Source organism: Oxyura jamaicensis, chromosome 4 (genome assembly GCF_011077185.1).
Source record: "Oxyura jamaicensis isolate SHBP4307 breed ruddy duck chromosome 4, BPBGC_Ojam_1.0, whole genome shotgun sequence".
Taxonomy (NCBI): Eukaryota; Metazoa; Chordata; class Aves; order Anseriformes; family Anatidae; genus Oxyura; species Oxyura jamaicensis.
This window is the reverse complement of record NC_048896.1, coordinates 13,878,489-13,903,040: the sequence shown is the minus strand read 5'-3', so window position 1 is coordinate 13,903,040 and position 24,552 is coordinate 13,878,489. Positions and strand designations below refer to the sequence as shown.

The window sequence follows — 24,552 nt, the reverse complement described above, 5'->3', positions numbered from 1 at the left end:
CAGTGAGGTGCCTGAGGGAAGGTAGGGGAGCTGAGGCCCTCATCTCACAAACCTTAGGTAGTTTCATGCCAGTGGGAGCTGAAAGTGCTTAGCCTTGTGTGAACAATCGCAGATTGCAATTTACTCCTGCACAGAGGGCTGCTGAAAAGGACCTGGTGGTTACAGTGGATGCCAAATCGAAAATGAGTGTGTTCTGCTGCAAATTGGGCAAGCCTCGTATGGAGAAGCATTGGGAGGGGTAAAGTCAGCAGATGAGTAAAGAAGACATTTCATGTCCATTCTGGCTTTCTGCTTGTTATGGAATAATCAGTGTTGCCGTAATGATTTTTTGGGTTTGATTTGGAATATGTGTGCTATCTGATTCTGAGCATGTTTGCCTGCATTAGCTCCCTCGGAGTGCTCTGGTTAGAGCTAAATGCCTGAGCTCACCTGGAGAATACTTGAGCTTTGCTTCTATAAAATGTATGGATTATTAAAGAATGGGCTTCCAAAGCACATTTCCAGCCGTGGCTCCATGTCACTTTGAATATCCTACTGTAACACCGACGACAAGCCTGGACCAGCACTTGCCAGGAAAGCAGTTGTAATAGAGTGTTAAAGGTGAAGCTGATCCTCCTTTGGATTAGGGGAGTGATCTCTACGGGTACCTTGCCATTTTCTGTCAAAGAGATTTGTCAGCCCTCAGTAAAAGGCAGCAATGATAATACTTCTAGCTGCTTTTATTTTGCTGCCCATCACTAGTTCTACTCCCGAGGCCCTTTCAAGCACTGCCGGTCTCTGAAGCATGGCAATCTGTGATCACATCGATCTCATTTAGTTTTCATAACACTGAATGTCCTGAGTTGCCCAGTTATTTGGCAGTTAAAATTGTAACCAACAGTTGTACAATTGGCTTTAATGCACAGTTAGGTGTTTCAGATGGGATCCTTTGAATAAGTTGCAGGTTTATGTACCTTTTTATTGTAAAAATCTTACTAACAGGAATGACAATTTGTTTGAGAGTCAGTAATCTCCATGCTGTCCTCATGAGGGCAAATGACATTTCAAAATATTAGATTTAAAAATGTATAAAGACCCTGCACCCGAAGTACTGCCGAAAGTCAAAAACATTGTCTGTTACATTCACGTCTTGATTCCAGACTCTCTGAAACTCCTTTATGAGATTTACTGCTGCAGTTTTGCAGGCAATCATGATGTATTAAATTGTTCATGGGTATAGACAGGCTCGGTGTGAACCTTCAGAGCAAAACCAAAAGGATTATGAGTCCGAGTTTGGCTGGATAACATACTAAGCATCTTTGGAAGTTACTGCTTCCCACTAGTATCGGGGTAGTATCACAGGATTTAAGTCACAAGCGCGATTAAAGAGGGGTTGCTTTGTCTCTATATCTGCAGTGTCACTAGGGGAGGCAACACATACAGAAGGCACTTCGTGAGGGTTTTTTGCTCTGAGTTCTGACCTGCATCCGTGAGAGATGGTTGGAGGCACCAGAATGACACCCTCTGGATAATTTTAGGCTTACGTTGGTTTGTAATGCAGCGTTTGAATCAACTTAGAAAGATCACTTTCTAAAGTGGCGTAGCATTGCACGCTATCGGAACTAATCTGGCAGCTGGTACTGGATATTAGGTTTCTTGACTTTTTCACCCCTTATGTCATTCTGAAACAAAGCCTCTGATGGCATTCATGTTTATCTTATGCCTTGAATTAAAATATATACATATATTATAATATAAGGTGAGTTTCAGGCAGTAGCTTCTCTCATCCATGGACTTGAAGAGCATCTAAGACAACTCCCAGTTGTGTTGTATACTCTGATACAACACTTACTGTGGTGTTGAAATGAAGAGACAGCCTTTTATGTAGATGTTGCACAAAAATGGCAAAGAAAGCAAGACAGGCACTTCGCTTTAGGCCTCAGTTGTCAGTTCTGAAGCTTCCATATTGGCAGTACACTGATTTTCCTCCCTCCCTGTGCAGAATACTTTGAGCTTAAGGAGATGAGTTGCATCCTTACAAGGACACTCCTCGTACTATAGAAAATGTGTGCTCACCACTGGACTCAGTTGTTTTCTTTCTAAGATTTGAACATGTCACAGTTTTCTCCCCATATATCTTTTGTTAGATTATTGAAATAAAAACTTCTGTGTGGCTCAGGCTTGTAGGACTCTGATACAGATCAATGTATCTTGTCTTCCATCTAGAGAAACCTGTTACCACTTCATAGGGTTAAAAAGAACAAATTCCTCAGGTTGGAATGAACATCACTGAACTCAGATAGCTGCATTCCTGCAGAGACATGGAAAACAGTGAAGTACAGAGTACAGACCTCGACAGAAATCCTTTCTCCACTCATATTGTTAGTTTCATAATAAAAACCAGATTCTAGAAGGGATCTCAAGGTAAAATGGAACTTAGGGCATGTTATAGGCAGATGTTGGATTTTGTGTTAATTTAAGAATGTTGGAGGCTGCTGACTGGCTTTGCTTATATACATATATATATGTATGTATGTATTTCCCATAGCTTCTATGTGTATTTGCTCATGAAATGAAAATGGAAACCTCTGTTTACCTGTAAGTATGGCTGCACAGCTCAGGGGCGTGCAGTGGCAATTTGCTGGCACTAAGGTGTTTCCTCCTTCCATCTTTTCCTTCTTCCATCCCTTGACCACATTCAGGTCTGACATTCTTATTTAATTAAAAATACTGCAGCAGCTCGTGCGTCCTGAGCAATTAGAGGCTCCCAGCTCCAAGGACTGGCACTCATTGAACTGTACACAGTATTAAGGGCAGGAGGGCCGTATGTTTGGGATGGATGAAGCCATCCTCATGTAAGGGGCCTCGGAGGCTGTATCTGCAGCAGTGAAGGAGCCTTTTGGTCATCATAGCTGAATCTTGGCTAAGTCAAAATGTTCACTTGCCTGCATGTTCCCCCTGTGCTGGTGAACACCTATCAGCATAATGAAGCATGAAATAAGAGCCCCAATTCTCAGATGAAAGAATGGAGGCCGTTTTGCATTCATCTCCTACGCAGGCATACCGCTAGAGTTTGATCAGTATCTCTGAGATGCCGTGGAATATGTACAAAGCCTTCTGTAAACCTCTGTGCTGCCAGCTCCCGTGAAGGCCCTGAGGACTCCGTCTCTGCACGCCCACACACCTCAGCACAGGGACTGCAGTGCCTCTTCCAGCACAGGGGTAGGCGAGCGGCACGTTTGCTCGGGCTGGTAAGTCTGAGGGCGTCCAAAAGCCCAGGCTGCCTTCTGACACGCTGCCACTCAGGAGCTAGTAGTTGTTAGCCACTGAATTTGTGCTTCCCAAAGGAAAACATCAGGCTTTGTCACCTACACAAATGCAGGGGTTAGAATTGCTCCCCACTTTCTGTTGTTTTCTTTTTCCCTATTTGAGTTTTCTTTCTCAGCAGAAATCCCATTTAGCTTAAGCCTGTTTTTTTTTTTATTATTATTATTTCATTTTTCCAAAGCATAATGTCAAGCTAAAATCTTTTGCTGTTGCTGCTGCTGCTTCTTTGCAATGTTTTTAAAGTTGAAGTTAACCTTCCTATTAGCATTTTAATGAAAAGAGATTCTACCACTTAGACAAGTTTTGTCTGCTTTCAAATTTCAGCATAGTAATGGTAAGAAATGCTGCTTTCCAGGGCTTGCAGATTCCTTCTTTCCCTGCAGCAAGGCTCTTTGTGTTCAGCGGTACAAATAAGGACAGCAGGGGATTGGCAGGGATTTCCCAGGTCATCTGTTCTAGTCTTGTCATTTATAACCACATCAAGTATTTCCCATTATAAGCTAGTTAGTCCCATTATAAGCTAGTTAGTCTTGTTTTAAATGAAATAGCCTCTCTTTCTGTCCCTGCTTTCTTTAGTCTAAGCTTATTCTATGTGCTCACTCTTCTGGTGGTTAAGATGCATCTTCATAACTTCAGTGAATTCGTGGTCAATTATAGCCACTTGTACCAGTGCCAATGATGTCCTTTAGCTGAAATATTGTTCTTTTAAGTGAAGATGACTTTCCAAATAGGATTTTGTTGCTGTAGTCCTCCCTTCCAGACGTACCCTTGTGTGGCACTGTATGGGCAGCCCTTTCCTGAGTGGGGATCTGAAAGTGGGTCAGGGCATTGTGCGCCTAAGCAGACAATATTCAATGTACTGTCAGCTTTCCAAAGGTACTGCAGGGTCTTTCTAACACCCTCCCAAAATAGTGGAGGTTAAGTCATGTGAAAACTGAAGGGCAAGCAGTGGATTTGTTATATGGGCAAGAATTATTTATTAAAAATTCCCAAGACAATAAAGACTTTAAAATAAGGCTTACAATAGTAGCTTTGCTCCTGCCTTGCTACGGCTTCCACTAGACATTAATTCCATTATTAAAAATTAAAGTTGTTTTATTTATGATCCTGTTTTCTTGGAAGACACCTATTGATCAAAATAAGCCTTGCCTTATTAAAAATTCAGAGCATTATCTGGATCAGTTGTCAGGCTAGGTATATTAAACCAGAAAGCGTTTTAACACTAGCGTGTAGAAAGCGATGTGCCAGGGAAAGGAGACGGGGAGCCAGGCACACCTACAGACTGTATCCCCAAACCCAAAGCACTGTCAGGCACCCCGGGGCAGGAGCAAGCTGTGGTGGGGTGTCAGCGGGGCCACGGAGGGCGCCTCGGTGCATGAGGCACCTCTCCAGCCACGTGCCATTCATTATCCAAGCTCTGGTGAAGTGCAACATCTGCAATTGGGTGCTCACAGGGAGACGGGATGAGAGCTGTTGGCTCTTTACGGCACCAGCTGGAAGACAAATGGACAGAAAGGTACAGGTGTCTTGTGAATCAGTTGAGTAACAGTGTGTTTGGGGAGAAGGTTGGGTTTTGCACACGGGCATCTGATGAGGCTGGGTTAAAAGACAGAAACTTCATGAAAAAATGCTAAACTGGGTAGGGTTAATGGTGGGAAAGACCTTGACAAGCGGGCAGTGTGTACTGGTGAGACTGAGAATGAGCTATTGTCTGAGACTAAGTGGGAAGTGGAATAATAGGAGGCCAGTTCATGCAAGAAAGAAAGCCTACAACTGATCTCCACAAAGCGTGGAGGATTCCTCCTTCCAAAGGTTTGATGTGGGAGATACAGATAATAGTTTGGTTTTATCCAGACTCCGCCAGAATATCATTTATTTAAAAACAACAACAAAAACCACAAAAACAAACAAGCAAACAAATCCCACAGAAGTTGAGGCTCTAGCTACTGCAGCTGTGAAGGAAGCTTTCAAAACTAACATGAATTTAAATTAGGAAGTTTTTATCTGCCTGAATGTGATGCTTGAAAATAAGAGTCATTTCAGGCAATTCAATGGCATAATGAAATAATGAGAACATCGTATGAAATTATGCAAAACCAGGGGAAATTCAATATCCTGAAATCCTACACTCAGATTAATTAAGTTAATGGCAAGGTACAAAAGGGCACAAAATTTGGGAGATTGTGTAGGACTTCAATTGGAAGGGGAAGGTGAGTCTTTAAGTGCTGTAAGGCACCTTCCTCAGTAGTTAAATGTAACAGCTGGGGGAAGAGTACTGATTTCCCTTCCCTTCCCTCACATTAGTTTTAGATTGGAGAAAATAAAATATGCTTCAAAGATGCTGTCTTAATTTTCCAAACAAAACCAGGTAACAATGTATTTCATGTAGGAAAAATGTCGCTCCAAGACGTTCATATTTGTGCAGAAGAGGTATATTACTGGTTGTTTTGTTTTTTCCATCTAAAACTGAATCTGACATTAATTTACAAATAGTTTCAGGCAACCAGTAACTCAATTTCTTTTCCTTCGTAAAGTATTTGTCTGAAAAAATTAACTGCACTTCTACCTTGACTACTTGCGAACTGCTCAGTCTGCAAACAGCGTTAAAGTATGATGGGGATCTCCCAGCTTCTGCTGCCTCTCGTTTTTATATAGAGACGAGATCTGGGAAAGGATGTTAGACACCCAAAACTTACAATGAAATTTATGAATGAAAAAAATATATGTACCTAGGCTACCAGCAAAAAGGAATGCCAGGAATCAGATCCCTTGCTGTCAAACTCCTACCCCCACAATCTGGCAACTTGAAAATCAGCTGCCCAGTTTTACTCTCCTTGGTGACAGGCTGCTGGGCCAGCCCTCGGAGTCATCCCACTGACCCCACAGAAAGTGGAGAAAGCTGAAGCCCGTAACGGAGCAAGACAAACAGCAGCATGGTGATCATCACAGCAAAGCTTCTGCTTGCCCTTACTGTGCTAGCTGGGGAGTGCAGCCTCATCTCTCACAGGGAGTGTCTTCAGATGAAATTTACTTCTCTGGAGGGACTCAGACTGCAAAGTTCCCTGATCTGAGGGCTTTTCCCTGCTCTTAAAGCTATGTTCCCCCTGCAGCAGTCTCAAATTCTCTGATCAGCGTGAGACAGGCCTGTAGCTGGAAACTACAAGAGAAAAATTGGCTTCAGTGCTGGTGGAAGGCTTGCTCCCATCAGGGTGCCCACGCCACGGCTCTCAGCTTGCGGTGAGGAGCACCATGCGGTTAGAGGGGTGGAAGGAGGTTGCTCCATTGCACTGCTGGAGATCTGGTGAGCAGTTCTTGGTGGATTCCTCTGTCCCCAAGGCAGACTTTGCAAATACGCTGCCACAACAGAGTCGAGCACCAGAAAGGAACTGCATGTTCCTCTGAAAACACGTTGTTGAAGCCTGTTCATTGTATAAAACAGTGATCAGTGTACAAAAGAGACAGCAACATCTCCTGAGTAAAGATAACCTGAGGAGAAAGAACAAGCAGGTTTGCCTGTCCTGGCCAGCCCAGCAGGGTCATAGTACAGATTCTGCCTCAGCCCCCTGCTCCCAGTGAGCACGGAGCCTCCGGACCCTGCTTCTCTCCTGACTCACACCTGGCTCTATCGAGCGAGGTTCTTTAACCTTAACAATGCAGCTGCAGAGTTATCCTGTCTCATTCATTTCCATTTCAAGAAAACATAAATCCTCTTGCTAAGTCATCTGCCAGATCACTGTAGGCGTTGTGCTGCTCAGGCCTGGCTGCTCAGGAGAAAGGCGATTGCCTGGGAGGTAGTTCCCGTGTTAGTAAAGGGAACATCAAACTGCGGGCCAAACAGGGAGAGACGGTGATCTGTGATAGGAATGTGGGTCAAATCTGGGAGGAAAATGCAGGGGAAGAAGATGGGGAGGAGAAAGTTTGCAGTTAGATATCAGTCCATTGGAAGTGGCATCATTTAATATTGCTAGCAGGAAAACGTATTGTTTAAATTAATGGAATGTTTTATGGGGTGCTTTTATACAGCAATTTGGTGCTCATGGTGAAGTTTTGAGTTCAGAAGTAATAAAGAATATTCCAGTGTAAAATATGCTACCTTCAACGTTCATAAAACCTACCATACTTTAAAGGACCCTATCCCAGTCACATCCAAGGAAACCGAAGCTTTACCATTGACTTCCATAAAAGCAAGGTCAGCTACAAGATGATCAATTAAATAGGATTTCAAGAATGATTTATTGTCCCCACGATATTCATTTTCACCCCATTAATGTTGCTTTTCGTTACTGTGACCTTCAGTCTTGCAGAGTGAAATGTTCCTTGCTCCAAACCGTGCCGTAACACGGTGAGACTGCAACCAGCAAGGCGCTGATCTGAACCCACCCGGGCAGTACCAGGGGGCAGGGACTTTGTGTGCTTCAGTGGGCTCCTGGCCAACACCTTGTGGTTTGGGTCAGATAAATGCTCTGCAATTATAATACATCAGTTAATGTACAAGTTTGAGGGATCAAAATATTTTAAATAAGATCCAACTGCTTGCCGATCATTTTAATACTATTTCAGTGACTACATTATAGCATCCAGACAGGTATTTTACTGGAGGGCAATTTGTGGTTTGCTTTCCCAAATCCAATCACATAGCTTTGGACCTCTCAGACACGTTGAAATCAAAGGGCCAAAGCCAGTGGAACAGGGATTCATTTATGAACCACGGATATCACAGACCTTGGAAATGTTGACTTGCAGCTTCATTGAAAAATGGAGATGTTTGATGCAGTGACAGATAATAGACTATACTGTATTTTCTTCTTGTATTGCTGTTTGAATTGTATATTTAGTGAATTAGTCATGATTGATGATAGTGTTTTAAGGACTTGCTAGTTCTTCCCAGGAAAAGATGGCATATTTTAACTATATTAATGGTTTGAGACTTAAGGATAGCACCATATATTTTTGTAATCTTTCAGCAGTGAAGCCACAATTTATACAAATGGATTCACTCTGTCTTTAGCTCAAGCAACTCTGACAAAAGATGTCATTTGAAGTAATGTTGCTCATCATTCATAGACAAAAGCTTAAGGCTACATTGCTTTGATATGAAATTGCTTTGGAGTTTTCCACACCTAGCAAGATCAGTTCATGCTGTTAATGATAATTTAACTGTTTTCTGCAGCTCCAGATTAGACTTCCTTTGAACAAAAAACCTGCTTATTTACCAACAGAAAGAGCTATGCTACCTTGACAGGATGTAGGAGGAGAAAAGAAGCATTGCAGCCACAACTCGGAATCACCTGAATGTCAGCTCTGGAGCAGTTACAAAATAGCGCTGGCATGCGTTCAGCCAAAATAGCCCATTTACGGTGCCGTGCATTAGATCCCTTTGTAGCACCTCGGTAAGGAAGCACATCATTGCAGAGTAATGGCAAGGGCCAGGAGAAGTCTTTGACTTCTGCTTTGGCATGAAATGGAGCCCAATCCTGCGTTTGTAGTCGAACGCTGCCTTTGTTACGATAGCAGTGATGCACATATAGGGACCCATCTCTGGGTGGGTAACAGTAATCAAACGCCTGGCACAAAAGCTGGTTCTTAGACACAATCTGAGCATAATAGTAGATTAAGAAGGACATTCTGCCCTAGAAGTGTATTGAGCATTACTGTTGCACAGTGGTTTTGCTTTTGTTATCCAACCCTTTTACAAAGCCACTATGATTTTATTACAAACAAACAGAAAAGAGTCCTCCCTTTCTCCATTTAATCCACTGGTTCTGTCAAAAGCAATGGTGCCATATGCTTTGTAGGTAAGTGCCTATTTTACAGATGTGCTGATGCACAAGGATTTTCTGTAATTATTAATTAAAATCTGGGAGAGGAAGTGACAATATTTTCCACCTGTAATGCTGCATTTAGATTTTCTCCATGTTACTCTTGATGAACAAGGCATAATCTTTTTTTTTCCTGTAGTAAATAAAACCTGATTGATAAATATGGTGGGTCAGGAAGACGTGATGGATATGTACATGCTGATTAGAGAGAACCACATGTGGGGCATAGTGCATTTTAAAGCCTGCAGCAGAACTGAGAAAATGTTTCAAATGGGGGTAGGTGACAGGTAAAACAGTCACAGGTACCTGGGGCAGTTACCACCGCATGATGAAGATGGCAAGTAACACGTCCCGTACTGTTTCCTACACTGTGAGTTTGTGCTCAGCTTCTCCATCAGCCTTTCATCTCATCCTTTGGGACAGAAGTGTTAGAACTGGTCAGAAATGTATATTTTTATTTGGGGAAAAAAATGTGTTTCCTTTTCTCAGATTTTGCTTTCATTTCACATTGGAAAAAAAAAACAGTTCTCAGAATTCCCATATAAAGGCGAACCTGAAAAATGCCATTTGGGAAGAGTGTTTCAGAAGGAAATGGAAATTTCAGGGTAGCATTATTGGAAAACTTGTGAGTTGGGGTGTCCTCCTTCAATTCCTTCCTTTGTTGCTTGGACATCTTTCCCTAAGCTGTGGCAGCAGCAGTACATAATGATGTATCAGAGAAGATATACAATGGCAGTCAAAATAGTATGCTGAGTTTTCTTTGAATGATGTAGTTTAAATGTAATGGCATTTACTAACCAGAACAGATTGAATCGTCTTGTTCTCTTGTTGAAAATGTCAAAGCAGAATCTCAAATTGCTTCAACACATGACAAACAGAAGTCACTTTCAACAGGAAAACGACGTGTCAAGCAGGTTCGTTACAACAAGATGACACAATTCCATGAAAAATTTCTCAGAAATCACATTCCTGCTGCAAAACGTGTATCTGGCTGCTGAAAATCAGCAGCGGAAAACCTTGAGGCTGGGAACAGCGGTGAAGTGCAGAAGCTAAGGGAAGTGATCTCTGTTCTGAGCTGCTTTACCAGCAGTGTCCCGGGGGCTGTGAGGGGTACGAGCACTGCTGATCGCTGTCCTGGCAATCAGGTGGAGAAACAAAAATCCCCTCCCTAGATGCCTGTGTATGTACAAGTGATGGAGGCAGAGGCTTTTGTTGTTGTTGTTGTTTTTCCCATAATGTAAAAATTATCTCTCTCTGTTAATAAGGGTTGGGGGAAATATACTGAGGCAGGATCACGAGGCAGGATAAACAATAGCAAGTGTATCTCTGATTACTTTATATGCCTATATTATTCCTGCTTTTATTCATTTTCCTTCTAATCCATACACTAATGATATCATTCTGCCCAATGTTTTCTTAACGGTGCTACAGGTGTTCAGTAACTACTACAATTCAACATTTCTTCTGCAGTAAAATAAGGGAAAAATAATAGCAAAATCTGATGCAATATATTGTGTAGCTTTTGAAGACAAATTAGAGACACCGAACCTCCATAAACATTGCATAAACATTTTAAGAAAAGGTTTACTTTGTCAAGGGTAGTAACACTTCTCATTACTGTAGCAAAGCCTCCCCAGCCAGCGTCTTAATCCAAAGAAGGCATCAGAATTAACAGGCCGGATGGGGCAGGGTGAAACCTCCTCATTAATCACCGATGGAGAGTAATCCATTGGCAAGAGAGGACTTAACAGAAGTGTCCATATTTCTTATTCATGAATGTTGTAAATCTGAAAAACTTAGAATTGAATTTTCATCTAGAAGTTGTTTGCTGTGTGCCAGCTTTGAAATTGCGGTGCTCCTGCTGAACATCAAAGAAGGCTGAGCTGTTAAACAGTGCAATACCTAATTATGTCCAAAGCACGGGTTTTAGATGGTCTCTACTGCCTTTGAGACTTCAAGTGAAGTGTATTATTAACGCAGATCTTCAGTAGCTCTGTCCCCTTCTTTGAAAAGCTGCGTGCAAATCCTTGGTCTGTAAGAAGGGTTTTGGCTGCGGGCTCTCTCAGGGCACAGGGAGGCTTGTGGCTGCCTGAGGCAGCAAACCAAGGGAGGTGAGAAGGTGGGGCCGGCTCCTGCCGTGCCTGATTGTGGTGCGCGTGGCTGGGGGCTCCTACTGAGCTTGGAGAGGGCTTTCCCTAGTCCCAAAAAGAGCATCCACAGTTTTGCTTAGCTACAGTACCTTAGGTGAATCAGTACTTAGCTGGCATTCATCGTCCACAATGATTCTCTTTTGATATGTTATCTCTGTTTAATACAAGGGTTTTAGTTCAGAAAATAATGGATTGCTTTGAGTTTTATTAAAATAACATGTGAAACGTGAACACTCCATGTTAGCTCACGTTGCTGGGGTTGTGCCGTGGCGCGGTAGCTCACTGCACACGAGTGGCCACATCGATGATGGAACACGAGTTGGTTGTGGATGACAGGGTTCTGGTGCTCTGACTTCAGGTTGACAAGAACGATAGCTTTCATTTGCATGCAAAGCCCTCGGCTGTCCCTTTGAGATGGATGATGAGATCTGGCTTCATCCGTCACCACTTCTTTACTTTTTTATAAGACAAAAAAAAAAGGATTTAAGAAATCCAAAGATAAAATGTCGTAAGATGTTCTTTGTAGATCTCCTTGAAATGGAGGGCTGCTTCAACGCCCAGAGTCCAAGAGAAACATTTTGAGTGCAGGTGAAATGATGTATCCTTTGTGTTAAACACACTCAATTCATTAAATAAAGCACACTCCATTTGAGATTTTCATGAATTATATTGCAAGAAAATGCAATTTACATTTAGCAACAATTTATTACACTTTCTCTGTTTCTCAGGAAACTCATGCTCGCCTCATAAAAGAAAGCTGCAAGACCCACATTTAGGAAGAGAATAAAATGATCGTGCATAATCATATCCAATCTGGGAAATTTATAAACGTGATGAAAAGAAAGGTGTGTCGTTGGCAACCGCAGGAGTGTGGAAATCTGATATCGTCAGCGAGAGCCCTGCTAACACAGAACTGTGCCACTTCCCAGTGCCTACCCCAGCACGGCCCCAGTGGCAGCACTGAGAGCAACCCATGCCGCCAGTGCCACTGCAGGCTGTTAATGGCTCACATCCAGAGATGCCTGACACTCAGCTGCCACTGGCATTTCACGTGGGTATGGCAGGAATGTTGTCAGAACAGCCCTGGTGTAATTATGTTGTGATAGGCACCTTGTAGGATTCTGTCATCTGTACTTCGTTCATGTGCAATCCTGCTGTCGTTTCTGTTTCACTTCTCCAGAGTCCTCCTGTTACGTTCTGTTGCATAAGTGCCATCAGAACCTCACCATTGCATTTTCTACAGCCCCACGTGACTTGATTGCCTGGTAGGAAGGGGGCAGAAGGTCCTCCACAAATCTGCGAACTGGAGGAGCCAAAAAATCCAAAATTCTGTTCCTTTCCACTTTTCTTAATATATTCATGAATTCAACAAAGCTTCTCTAGCTCCTGACGCTCCTGCCCTTCTCCCCGCAGTAGTTCCTCCATCTCCATATGCTCTGAGAGCTTCCTGTGTGCAGTAGCTGAAGGCATCTTAGGTGAGCAGACTGGCAGCAAGACTTCAGAGCCTGGCAGAGATGATTTCACAACGCAATTGTCAGCTGCTGTTGCTGATTTGAAACAGACACCCTGTGCTACAAGGCATGACCTTGCAGCAGAAGCTGTTGGAGCAGCTGGCAAGAGCAGGACAGACAGACGCAGCTCGTCAGTAAGGATTTTCGCTGCTCTCAAAGTCAAGGGGGCTACAGGCAGGGCCAGCTTCTTTTTGGTGCCAGCAGCAGGACTTCCCAAACACGGGTCTGTTCCAAATTATCGAGGGCTTAATGGGTTAGAGTCAAACCCAGCAGTAATGATCCAAGAGTGTTTGAGTGCTTCAAAATTCATTTGCATTTCAGCAGAGACACAGCGTCTTCCTTAAAATGGTGATTGTGTTGTCTCTCTCTGTCATAAAAACAATTAATGTGATAAATTCTAATTATTTACTGCTAATATCAAAGGGCTAAACTCCTTCTTGCAGGAAACTGCCCCACAGAGGCAGACCAAACAGCGCATTAAAGCACTCTTGATCCCAGGTAGTTTGCAAAAAGTGATGATCGTGGTGGTGGAGGTGAGGCATCCAGTTGCTGTATCATTTCACCCCGTTGTCCCCAGAGATGCAGTTCTTGTTTGAATAGGAATAAATGGAGCAAAGCTCTTTGTCACTGGGTAACGACTCCTGGCTTCCACACAAGTTCTGAGTTTACTGAGTTGGAGTTTATTGAGAATGAGGGCTGAGCGTTTATCTTCAAAGGTGGAGACATTTATCCTGTGACATCGTTTAGTTGCGAAGGCTTCATTGCTGTTACAGCGAGTGACGGATGGAGGTGCGATCATCCTGCCAGCCTGCTGCTGCTGGGGCGCAGCACGGTGGCTGGCTGCTGAAGACGCGTTGTGACTGACTGCTGCACCGCCACAATGCAGCTGAGCAGGGAGCAGGGACACAGCCTCGTGGAGCTGCATTTTTATGAATGAGCTGCTTCACGCGGTTCTTCGCTGCTTCTCACCTTGTGTGGTAATTTACTGCTGTGCCCACTAAATGAAAAGCGATCCTTCTGATCTGGTAGTGACTCGCTGCTGAACATGTGCTGGAGGCTCAGTCCCCAGAGGACAGTTATTAGGAGCCCAAGTGGGAACCCCTGGCTCTTCAGACAAGCTTTTAACTCTGCGAGTGCACAGCTCAGTCCCTGGCAGCCAAGCCGGTAGCTGTCACTTTTGCATTTACATCTGCACAATTGGCTCACACATTTGCTGAGGTGTAAGCAGCAACATAACAGAGAAGGCAGTAGCAGGTCAGGCCTGGAGCATTTTCCTGTCAGCCACTGAGGAATCTGCTGGCATGGGCTAGGATTTCAGATGAGCCCAGGGGAGTTAGGTGCCTCTTTCCAAGCGGTGCAATGCTGCTCTCTGCTTCGCAGCATTTGCCCTCTGCTTAACGGCCTCATTTAGCATTTCGCACACAGCTCCATCTCCGTCTCCGGTGTGAAAGTTACAACGTCACTGCCAAGCTTGTTGGATGCCAAAGCAGATCTAAGCCATGCCTGGAAGCGTGTGTATTTGAACTAGGAGCGAACAAAAGCTTAACTTGGGGTATGAGCTACTTTCAGATGAAGGACTTGGCATGCTGTTATTTGCCCCGGAGGATGCTATTCAAACACATCAGTTCTGCTGTCAAAAGGTTAGCCAGATTCTTGTTTGAGTGATACTGGAGGCTCTGCGCTAATTACTGGTGGGAAGATGCCAGATCCTTTAATTTAAGGAAGTAGGCTGGCATGCAATTGTCTCGTAGAAGATTTGAAACAATTTTGTTAGATTCCCTGCGTTCTGCTTGATATTCGGATAATTGTTCCTTTCGTCATTGCAAATCACACGAACACATGTCCAGGAGGTACATCCGTAGCAAAGTTACAGAACAGCAAACGGGGTACATCACGACAAGAGGAAAAGTCACTGTCCACACCAAGGGAGAAGGGAAAGAGGAAAAGCTTTCCCCAGCATTTGACTGATTCTTAGTCATACACGAATTAGTATTTTTACACTTCTGCCTTCAGCTCCCTTAGGTGAGCTCTCTGGTCTGGAAAGCAGTTCAGCAGTGCTGTCCCAAGAAACAAGCCCTCCAAATCATAAGCAGCTGTATTTGAGTGGGACTGGCTTGATGCTGGTAGAAGTTCGGGTGCCTGGGGCTCAGGTGATCCCAGTTGGCTTAGGGCATGCCTTCACCTGATGTTAAATTCAGAAGTCGTAATTGCCTCAGCTGCCTAAAAATTGCAGTTAAGGGGCTTGTCTTTGTAGCAGCAGTCTGAGTTGTTCCTGCCTGTGGCTGCTGGGAAGGAAGGGAGCGGAGAGAGTGCTACGAGGCTGCTGCAGCAGGAAGGTAGGAAATAATACAGGGAATTGAGCTGTCTCAGGTAACTAACTGAGGGAGCTGTGCTCACTGAGATGCCTGGTAGTTTTCTGAGCTTTCAGCCCTTACCCCAGTCCTAAGGCTGTCTCTTTTCAGCTGCTTTGTGCTTTTTCAGGAGAGCTCATTAGTGTGTTATGTGCAAGTTTGGCTGTGGAATGAGGTGTTTTTGAAATGGTAAGGCTGAGGTGGAGGGAAAAAGTGAGCTGCTAGGCTCTTGTACTGCACTGGCACTTAAAAGCAGGTGCTGCTTCTTCCAGGCTGTTTTTTTTTTTTTTTTTTTTTTTTTCATTTGGTTGGTCCTGTGGGTAGCTGGATGCTGCCCCATGCAGCTGGTCCCGCCTGGTGTTACCCCAGGACAAAGCACAAAACCCTGCGTGAGGCCCCCCCTCAGTCTTAATTCAGTGTCGTAGAGCTGATACCTGCACAAGCAAACAACCAAAGCCAGCCCAGCCTTCATGGGATGCAGTCTCAGGAGGGCAGGTCAAGGCAAAGAACTGCTTAGAGCACTGTCTTGGTGGACTGAGTGTCTGGGCAAGGCAAAAAATCGATGCTTTGGGGAGCCAACATGTCTGTGTTCCAGCAGCTTCGCTGTAGTAGTACCGCCGCTCGGAGCAGCCCAGGAGCGTGTCGTGTTCCTCGGGATGTGAGCAGCTCACAGACAGCTCTGTCCCCGCTCTCCCCCTGACAGTAGTGAGGTACACGCATGCTTCTCTGCAGAAGTACCGCTGAGTCCTCTACCGAACAGGAAGAACGTTTGCAGTGCATTTCATTGTTGTAATTTCAAGTGGTTTTGTGGGCTGTGAAACGAGGGTTGGCTGAGAAGGCATAATGTTGCTAGCTTCATTAAAGGCACAACGGCATAGTGACAGCTTTAACTTCTTTTTCTGTCTCCCCTTTTAGCAAGGCTGAAGATCAGAGGGCTTCTGTGATCTATGAAATTGTCCAGGGAACTCACAAAACTTCTTAGAGGAAAGTGCGTTTGCATAGAGGTTGTTTGTGGACTTCTGTCAAGTACAGAGACCCTGTTTTAGATTAGAGTTCTTTGCAGCTGAGAGTATCTTGCATCTTCTTACTGCTTAAGAAGGACCAAAAGAGAATTTCACAAGGTGAATAAGAAATCTGTTGTCTGACCTCGAAAATAAGGATGGCTTTTGTTTTTTATGAAGGTGCCTGGCATTGAAGAGCCGGCAGTTCGCTGCCTTCTAGGCTCAGAATCCCCCTGGGCCATTTCAGCTCCTGCGTGCAGAGCTCTGACGGGCTGTCAGCTCCTTATAACTGTTACCCTCCAAGAACAATATGGCCAAACAGAAACATTTGGAGTGTGATACCCAGGAGCACGTTTAAAAAAACATCCAAAGATCCAATTAAAGCGAAGGGAAGCCGGGGAAGCCCTGCTTGGGGTGGGCTGTGAGGGGTGCAGCGGGAATGAGACGCGCAGAGAACATGAAGCATGGAAAGCCTGAGCGTGCTGGCACCGCATGGGTGCAGCTTCCCCAAGTCCTACAGTGCACAGAGAGGAAAAGTTAGTACCAGAGATGGAAAGTAATAATACAAGGAAGGTTTAAGGGTAGCAAAGGACTAAGGGGAAAGAGCAAAGTGATGGTACTAGAAAATGAAACTCTGCTGAGGGTCCTCATGAAGTGCAGAGGCCCACGCTCAGCTGAGGTGTCAGGTTTTGGGAACGGGGGCTTGATTTTTGTCCCCTCCATTCATTAGACTTCCACCCTCAAAAAAATCTACCTGGTGTATGAAGCTGCTTCGAATTGTATTCTCAAGCTGATCTTTCTCAGTCTTTGCTTTCTTTATGAGGTCTTGGACATGTGCTGAATTCTCACCAACAGAATTTCCCATCCATACTTCCCATTTATCTTTCATTCTGAGTCCTTCTTGTGGTTTTAGTTGGATTGAGACGCTGTTTAGATACCTTAGGAGATTCCCGTGTTGTCCTTGTGGGCAAACTGTGCCAAGGGTTCTTACCAAGGCGTGGTTTGGATCAGAAGCATTGGCTGTTGGCTTGTTACTGAAATGTCTGTTTAGGGACAAGCAAAGCCTGGCTGAGGTGTCAGTGGAAGGAGCTCTGTTTTCATCTAAATGAAATAGGGAGCGGGTTGTGCTGACAGTCACCCAATTTGTCACCTTCTTCAGATGTGGGCTTAATGTTGTGCGTGTTGAAGATCCTTTGATAGCAGAGTTGAGCTGCCTCTGACTTCACACAGCTGCCATTTGATCGCTGCTTACCAGAGCTGCTCTCACACGTTAGTGAAACGTGTGACTGCTGCACCTCTGCTTCAGCTGCTCAGCTGGCTTCTTTGAAAGCCCTGGAGAAGGTGAGCTGCAAGATGCTGCTGCAGAGATCTCCTCCCAGCATGAGATGTCCTCCCAGCTCGCCACTGAGCTCAGCTCTGCTGGGAGCACAGGGCAGGAGTGTGCGGAGCTCCCTTCTCCTGGCTGGGGAGACCTGCTGCCTGGCCAAGGACAGCTCTCGGCTCCAGCTAGCAAAGCTCTGGGCAGGCTGCTTTCCTATCAAACCAGTAAGCGCTGAGGCTTCTGAGGAGCTGAGGGCAACTTTCCCGTTATCTTTTATGGAAAAATGCAAGTTTAGTTTGCGAACTCGGATCAAATAACTTCAAGTTTACCTCAAAACTTTTTCAGTTAAAATTGAGCACTAGAAGTGTTTAATTTTTCTGGTACAAGATGCTGAGTTTGTTTAAAAATAAAAAAGTAAAATAAAAATCTCCCCATATTATATACGTATACTTCAGGAATGCTTGTTCTTTTAGCTCAAACTTACACACGCAGGCTGGCAGAGCTCTTAAGCTGGATCAAGAAGCTGGTGTCCATAGCTGTACCGTTCGGTACGAGCATTGCCCATGACTGCCTGCTCAAGGGGGCACCTGGGTGGTGTTTCCAACTCTCCCAGTAGAGAAACCTCAGGATAGAAGCAGCAAGGTCCCTGCTTTGAGAAGAGCATCCAGATGCTAGGTTCTTTCCTTTAAGAATCTAAATACTGCATTGGGGAAACTTAAATGTTGGGGTTGGTCACACTGGAATGATTAGGTGGGTGTTGCAAATGAATTATGTCCGTAACTTTACGGGATGAGAACCTGAAACGTTTGATGCAGGTATTGTACGTGGATTAAAAATGACAAATGGAGTTCCTCTTGCTGCTTTGTGTTAAGAATGTAACTCCTGAAGTTATTTATTTCCACTTTATCAGTGGCCACTGCAGCCCCTGGGAATTGAGCCCTGCATTGGCAGCGTAGCAGCCAAAGCAGCAGTAGTAGGTAATAAATGTTTGCATGCCATCAAGTGTACAAACATTTGGTTGCTTACATGACACAGCTCTTCTTATCCGGTTATTTGTCTCAATTTTTCCATTACGTTTTCTCATTTTCTTTTCTAGCTTTGCTCACAGACAAGCCTCCAAAGCCATTGTTCCCCATGGAGAACCAGCCAACTGTTATAGATGTCCAGCTGGGTAAGTCCCCTTGTGGGAATAATAGATCCTAAACTTCCATTCTGGTAGCAGATGGGGAGAAATTGCAAGTGGTAAGAAAGGTTCAGTGGTGCTGTTATTACATGCAAATCAATCTGCAGCTTCTCATTTGTAACTGTAGAATTTTCCATCATGGCGATTTCAGGGAGTGAACTTGTGTAACATCAGGGGACAGCAGTACTAATTGGTTACGCTGGGTATTAAAGTGTATAAATATATAAAATACAAAGTTCTGCAGCTCTTTTTAACATGTGGTTGATAGAGCAACATGTCTGCATCGGTGCTGTATTGATCTGTAGATGTTCACCCTAAGACAAATAGTCTCATAAAAGAAATGCTGATTCTCTTAAAAGTTAATGGAAAACTGCATTTTCAGGTGGTTCTGAACGTGTACCAGAAAGGGCTTTTGACTAAAATGGCTGTATGCTTTCCTCGTTCCCACTGTATTTTCTTGTGTGATTGCATAGCTCTGAGTCTCAGCTGGCAGCACGTATTTTCTCTCGTGTTGAGAAACTCTGTTAGAAAGTTCTGCTAACTTTGGGGAGCTGTGAGGCATCGTGATGCTGGAAGAATTGCTTCGCTTTGAAGTTCCAGAGTGTTTTTTTTTTTTTTTTTCAGTGCCTTGAAAGTACATTTCTAATTTGAAGAAACATACGTGGAGTTACTTTTGAGGACTGTGTTGCCACTAGTTTAAATTACAAAGGATGCATTGCAAATGTGGGTTATTTACTCTGTGTTGAAGGGGTGCTATTTGCTTTCTTCTTCAGCTTGATTCTTCCACTCTTATTGCAAAGTTGGGTAGGGTTCAGTGGTGGAATAGTCTTTAAAGGCAAGCAGAGTCAGGATGAAACATGTAAGGTGGCTGGTGAGTGCAGTAAAGCCTTTTGTCTGTGTGACATCCTTGTTTTTAAGCTAGGAGCCTAACGGTGTCAGCAAAACACTTCAGGTGGCATTGAGTATTTAAAAATGGGGCTTGAATTCCTGAATGTGATTCCTGAATTGTGGCAATAAGGAGACTCATTTGTGACCCTAGCTAATTTTTCTCTCGTGTACCTGAACTGACTCAGGAGTCTGTCAGGACTTGCCCAGGGAAGGAAGGCAGCAGGGGAGCTGGGAAGCAGCCAGTGCCTGCTGAATCCTGCAGGCAGGTAAATGTGTGTGCTCACGTTCCCTTCCTCAGAAAATCCTGAGCAGAAATCAAGCCTAAAAGGCAAAAACACAAAATCAGTCTGAGGCCACGCTCAGAAGCCCCACAAAACTGGCAGCAGAACAGTCATCAAAGTTTGGATCAGCCCTAAAGGCTGAATTTGGTTTCCAGGTCCAGCTTGTTAAAAGTCAACTTTGTAATGATTTCCTCTGGGAGCAAACTGTCCCCGCATGCAGCTGTGTAATAAAGGCACTCAGAAGCCCATCTTTGCTTGCTGCATTTTTATTCTGTCTTCATTTCCTATTCCAAGTTCCTCCATTCCATCAGGACTCTGTTTTGTACTGAGCTTTTTCTTTCCTACGTGGAAACATTTTGTTCTGAGTGATTAAAAGGGGTTGATTTAAAATAAGCAAAATGAAAACAAGCAGAACCCCTCCTCTCCTTGGAGACGTGGCTCAGTAATAGGATTTTGGAATATCTCTGTAGGGAAATAGAAATCTTGCATCTTCGTGTGCTGGAATGTATTCCAGGAGTTGTCCTCCAGGATCAGGGAATTTGCATGCAGGGCTTCTCCTCTGGCGGGGGAATGGTTTTGGTCATCGCCACCAAGCCATATTCAGTGTGCTGTAAGAAATTAATGCCTATGAAAGAACCTGAGCTTCTTCCTGGAATACGCAGTGAAATTTGCTGTATATCTCTTAATTTAAAATGGCAAATAGATAGAGCTAGAAAAGTCCTGGGGAACACCTTCAGCTCTTGGCAGGTACCTGTGGATTGGGCCTTGGAAGCCACGCTGACCTCTGCGGTGTGCTGCAGACCCCGTAAGGACTGGGGCTTTGGAGGAGAATCACTTGATTGCAGGGAAGAAACACAGCATGAAGTTCTAAGTCAGGTCATCTCCTGGAATGCCTTTCTGAAATCTTGCTAAACTGTTAAGAGTTTTAACAAGTGGCATTCTTCTGAGTTGTACTAGACATGAAAGCAAAGCCCCTCTGAAAGGATCCGTGCTTCAGAGGGCACTCAGCCCGTGGAGCCAAATCATCCCATACGCCTGCTTTTTCAGTGGTCGTGCAAGCATGAATGCGCCGCTAAACTACAAAAGGAATGGAGTTTAATCCACCTACTTGTTCTGAGAGATTATTTTACATTCTGTTGGAACACTAATCTTTAAAGAGATGGCTGTCTTTGCTTTATGAGCAGAGGAGATTAATGGTTATTTAGGGGCTTTATCCTAAATGATTAGCACAATGCAGTGCAAAATCTTCCCAGAACTCTAGGCAGCGGCCTGTTTAGCAGCTTGCTTGACCTGATTGCAGACTTCAGAATTCACCTTTTGGCTTTCCTGTTTTGTAAGAAGGTTCAAATGAAAATAGGTATGCGCAGTTTGTATTGACAGGGGATAAAAGAGCTCCTTCAGGCATCAAACATGGCCCAGAGCCTGCCTCGTTCTTCTGAAGGAGCATGCTTGTACTTCTTGCTTGTTCCTTTTTCCTTTGGAATTTGGCAGAGATCAAAACCAACCCTGTCAACCCTGTAGTGGGTTTGCGTCAGGAGCAGAAGCCAGAATTTGCTTCATTCTTGTGTTCTGTGTTTGCTTGTGGTGGAGAAATAGAGGAAAAGAGGAGAGATGATGAGCACAAAAGAGCAGCCATGAGGACTAGAGAAAACAATTCCACAGTCTTGGAAGCTTTATGAGGTCAGATCATCACTTCATCTGTGGGCAGACCTAGAAAATAACAACAACTTGTTTATTTTTTGTTTATGTCTTCCTTTTCTTAAAAGGGGGGAAAAAAACACCCCCACTTTTTTGTTTTGATAGCTCTTGGTTTCGGAGGACAGCATAGTAATAGTAGTTTATTGTATGACAATACAGCAAGTTTAATCTTACATCTTGATTGGAACAAATGTACTTTATAGAAAGAATAAACATCATGTTTTTGCAGATACAAGCTTAATCTGATACTATCACTTTCTGAAAAATGATATTCCTGAGTTTCTTCATTAAATTAAAATCAGATTTGATTGTATGAGCCAAAATACACACAGGTCTTCTGCCCAGGAGACAGTGTGGCTTCAGCACGAGGCTCTGGAGATCGCATTAGAAGAGTTTTGTGCCATGCATCCTTACTTTTCTGTTTGCAGAACATGACAGTCTCCCACGTAAAGGTCTGCATGTGAACTTCCTAAAGCTTAGGACAGTGTGATTCAAAGAAGTTGTTCAAAGACATTTTTTTTGCTGTTGCTTTGACCACATAAAGCTAGCTGCCTATTTGGGTTGTTTGTACCAAATCGCTAAGGCTAGACCACTCCTGGTACGAGTTAGAGTAAAGATCAAAACCCCTGTCAGGAGTCTCCCGGCTGCGGTGCTGTAAGTTTTAAAGATCTCTCATCTACTTTTACACGCAGCTGTTCTGGCAGTGAGAGCATGCTGTGCTCTAAGTCTTAAGTGACTTGTTGGTGCATCGCTCTGATTTCTTAATTTATTTTTTTAATTCTTTTTCAGCTAACTTTATTCACTGCTAGTACTTTGTGAATGTGGAAGGAGAGAGATCCAATCCTTTGAATTCTGATTACGTGATTACAGAGTAGGTCTCTCCTCTGCATAATCGTGGTAATACAGAGAGGCTGGTGTCTGCTGTAAAAGCAGCACGGCAGGAACATGTGTTTGCAGAAGAAAAGAAGCACACTTGTGCTTTGCTGACTTTGGGCTGGACAGAGCCCTGTAAGAATCGTGCAGGAGCTGCACCTTGCTAGCTGACGTAAAGGAGCTCCCAGAGTCACCTAGCCTGCAACACTGCTGCTGTTTTACGCTTGTGTGGTGTTCTTCAGAGTATTAAAAAAGCTGAAAATACCACATCAAAGCAGATGCTAGGACTTCCTGTTCTGTTCTACAACATGCAATGCAGTGATGGCAGTGTGAAGGTAGTCTTTTCCTTATGAGCATTTATGGAGGGCTAGGTGAGACTGGAATTAATGTTCACGTCTACACTAAGTTGATCGCTTTGGTATCACTGACATCAAATGAGGTGCTGGTTTTATTTTCAGACATTTACTTTAGAAAAGTAGCAGGAGTTTTAGAAAACAAAACAACAAATATCTGTGTTAATTCATTTATTTAATCCCTGACACTTCCCTTATTTACCTCTCTGATTTCATGGTAGTTTGTGTCCAAAGATGCTGAGGAAAGAAAACGTGTAGTTTATGAGGATTCTCATTTTCTCCTAATGGCTGACCTGGTCAGAAAGATTTTGTTTCTAGAAGATTTAACAGTGCAATTCCATGAGGCTGACTATTAAGCAGATCAATAGAGCTACTGTAAAACAAGCATAAGAGAACATACAAAGCTCTGGTGTCTGCTGACAGGTATAGGAATAGAATAAAAATAGCACTTAGAAAATAGTGAAAGGTCCTTTTTGTCGAAGCGCTGGCTCCGTGCTCTTCTGTTGAGACTTGGAGCTCTTGTCACTTGTATGAAATGCTGCAGCAACCCAAATACGGATTTACAAGGAGATCTTGGCACTGGTGGAGCAAGACATGGGCACAGAAGTGTGCCCGACGTCCGGAGCCGGTGCCTGAGTCACCCCAGAGCTCGGTCAAACACGTCCTGAAGGCTCAAACCTGGATAGACCTGGGAGGGTTTTCCTGGGAAAGGAAAAGGCATTCACATGTTGTAGAGTGAGTTGGGTGTCTCTTTTAGGATTGAAAGGGTGGGAGGTAACGTCTTTTTTCACCCATTCTGTGAGAATGCCTGAGGTGTTTGATGTAGGTGTCTTCCCCTCTGTGTCTTCCAAAATTAAAAAGGTCTGATTAAGGTAACTTTTCAGATTTGATTTCACCAAATAGATCAAGCAATACAACATCATAAGCATGTGAAGGCAGAGCCTTATAAAGAACAGCCTTGACATGAGATACAGCGTACATGTAGGTAAACTCTAATAAGGAATTCAGGTAGCAGTCAGCAATGCTGATTATTTTTTTTCTGTTGAATCCAGCTTTTTTGCTATACAAGTTATTTTCCAGCTAGACTAGCCTGTAAATGTTTCTCCTGTAATACAGTCTGGAACTCCTACTAAAAGTAGTAATGCTATACGTGGAGGAATGGGTGCTTAAATCACAGGCAGAGCTCTCCCCAGAGCCTCAGTTGCCCTTGCCCTGTTCAGTGCCCGTGTGTGGGGTGGGCGAGGCTTGCCCCCGTCCCGTCCTCCTGCCCCGTGCTGTCTGGGTGGCACAGCCCAGCACCCCATACCAGGGACCTGGGGCTGTGCACACTGCGTGGCCAAGGAGAGCTGGGGCTGAGAGCAGAGAAGGTGTGTGCCTGCTGTCCCTGCATGCCAAGCCCAGCAAAAATGGGTCCCCTCTGTCCCCAGTTCTCCCACAACATCCTCATCTCCCAGCCATGTCCTCGTGCACTCTTGGTGTCTGGAGAAGCAAGCCAGGCCCCTCACTGTTGTGTCCTTCATACCTTCCAGCCGGCTGCAGCTCTCTGCTGTGCCCACCTTTTCCCAGAAGTAAGCTGGGACTTCCCCTTCCTTTCCCCCAGGAGCACAAACCCCAGGCACTTCTCTTCTCCCTTAAGCAGCTACAGCTGTGCTGTATAAATGGTCCGGACTCCTCGCTGGAGCCTCACTCCCTCTCAGCAGTGCAAACTGTAACACCAAAGGCTTGGTGTCCCTGCGCAGATGTACATGAAGGAGCCCTTTGCTCTAGGGAATGAAGAGAAACCTGAGCTATGCTCTTCAGGAGCCGCCTGCCCCTGC

General features: G+C 44.3%; 1 protein-coding gene across 10 annotated transcripts in view; it reads left to right on the top strand.

The window, feature by feature from the left end:
* IL1RAPL2 (interleukin 1 receptor accessory protein like 2) overlaps positions 1-24,552 on the top strand; it is a 344,696-nt gene that overhangs the window by 227,972 nt on the left and 92,172 nt on the right. For 9 of the 10 annotated variants that reach the window (XM_035325341.1, XM_035325346.1, XM_035325342.1 and 6 more), the window contains one exon: positions 18,556-18,630. The exons of the other annotated variant lie outside the window; for it this stretch is intronic. In XM_035325341.1, the coding sequence (XP_035181232.1) occupies positions 18,556-18,630 (75 nt within the window). The remainder of the gene's footprint in view (positions 1-18,555; positions 18,631-24,552) is intronic. 10 annotated transcript variants of the gene reach the window in all.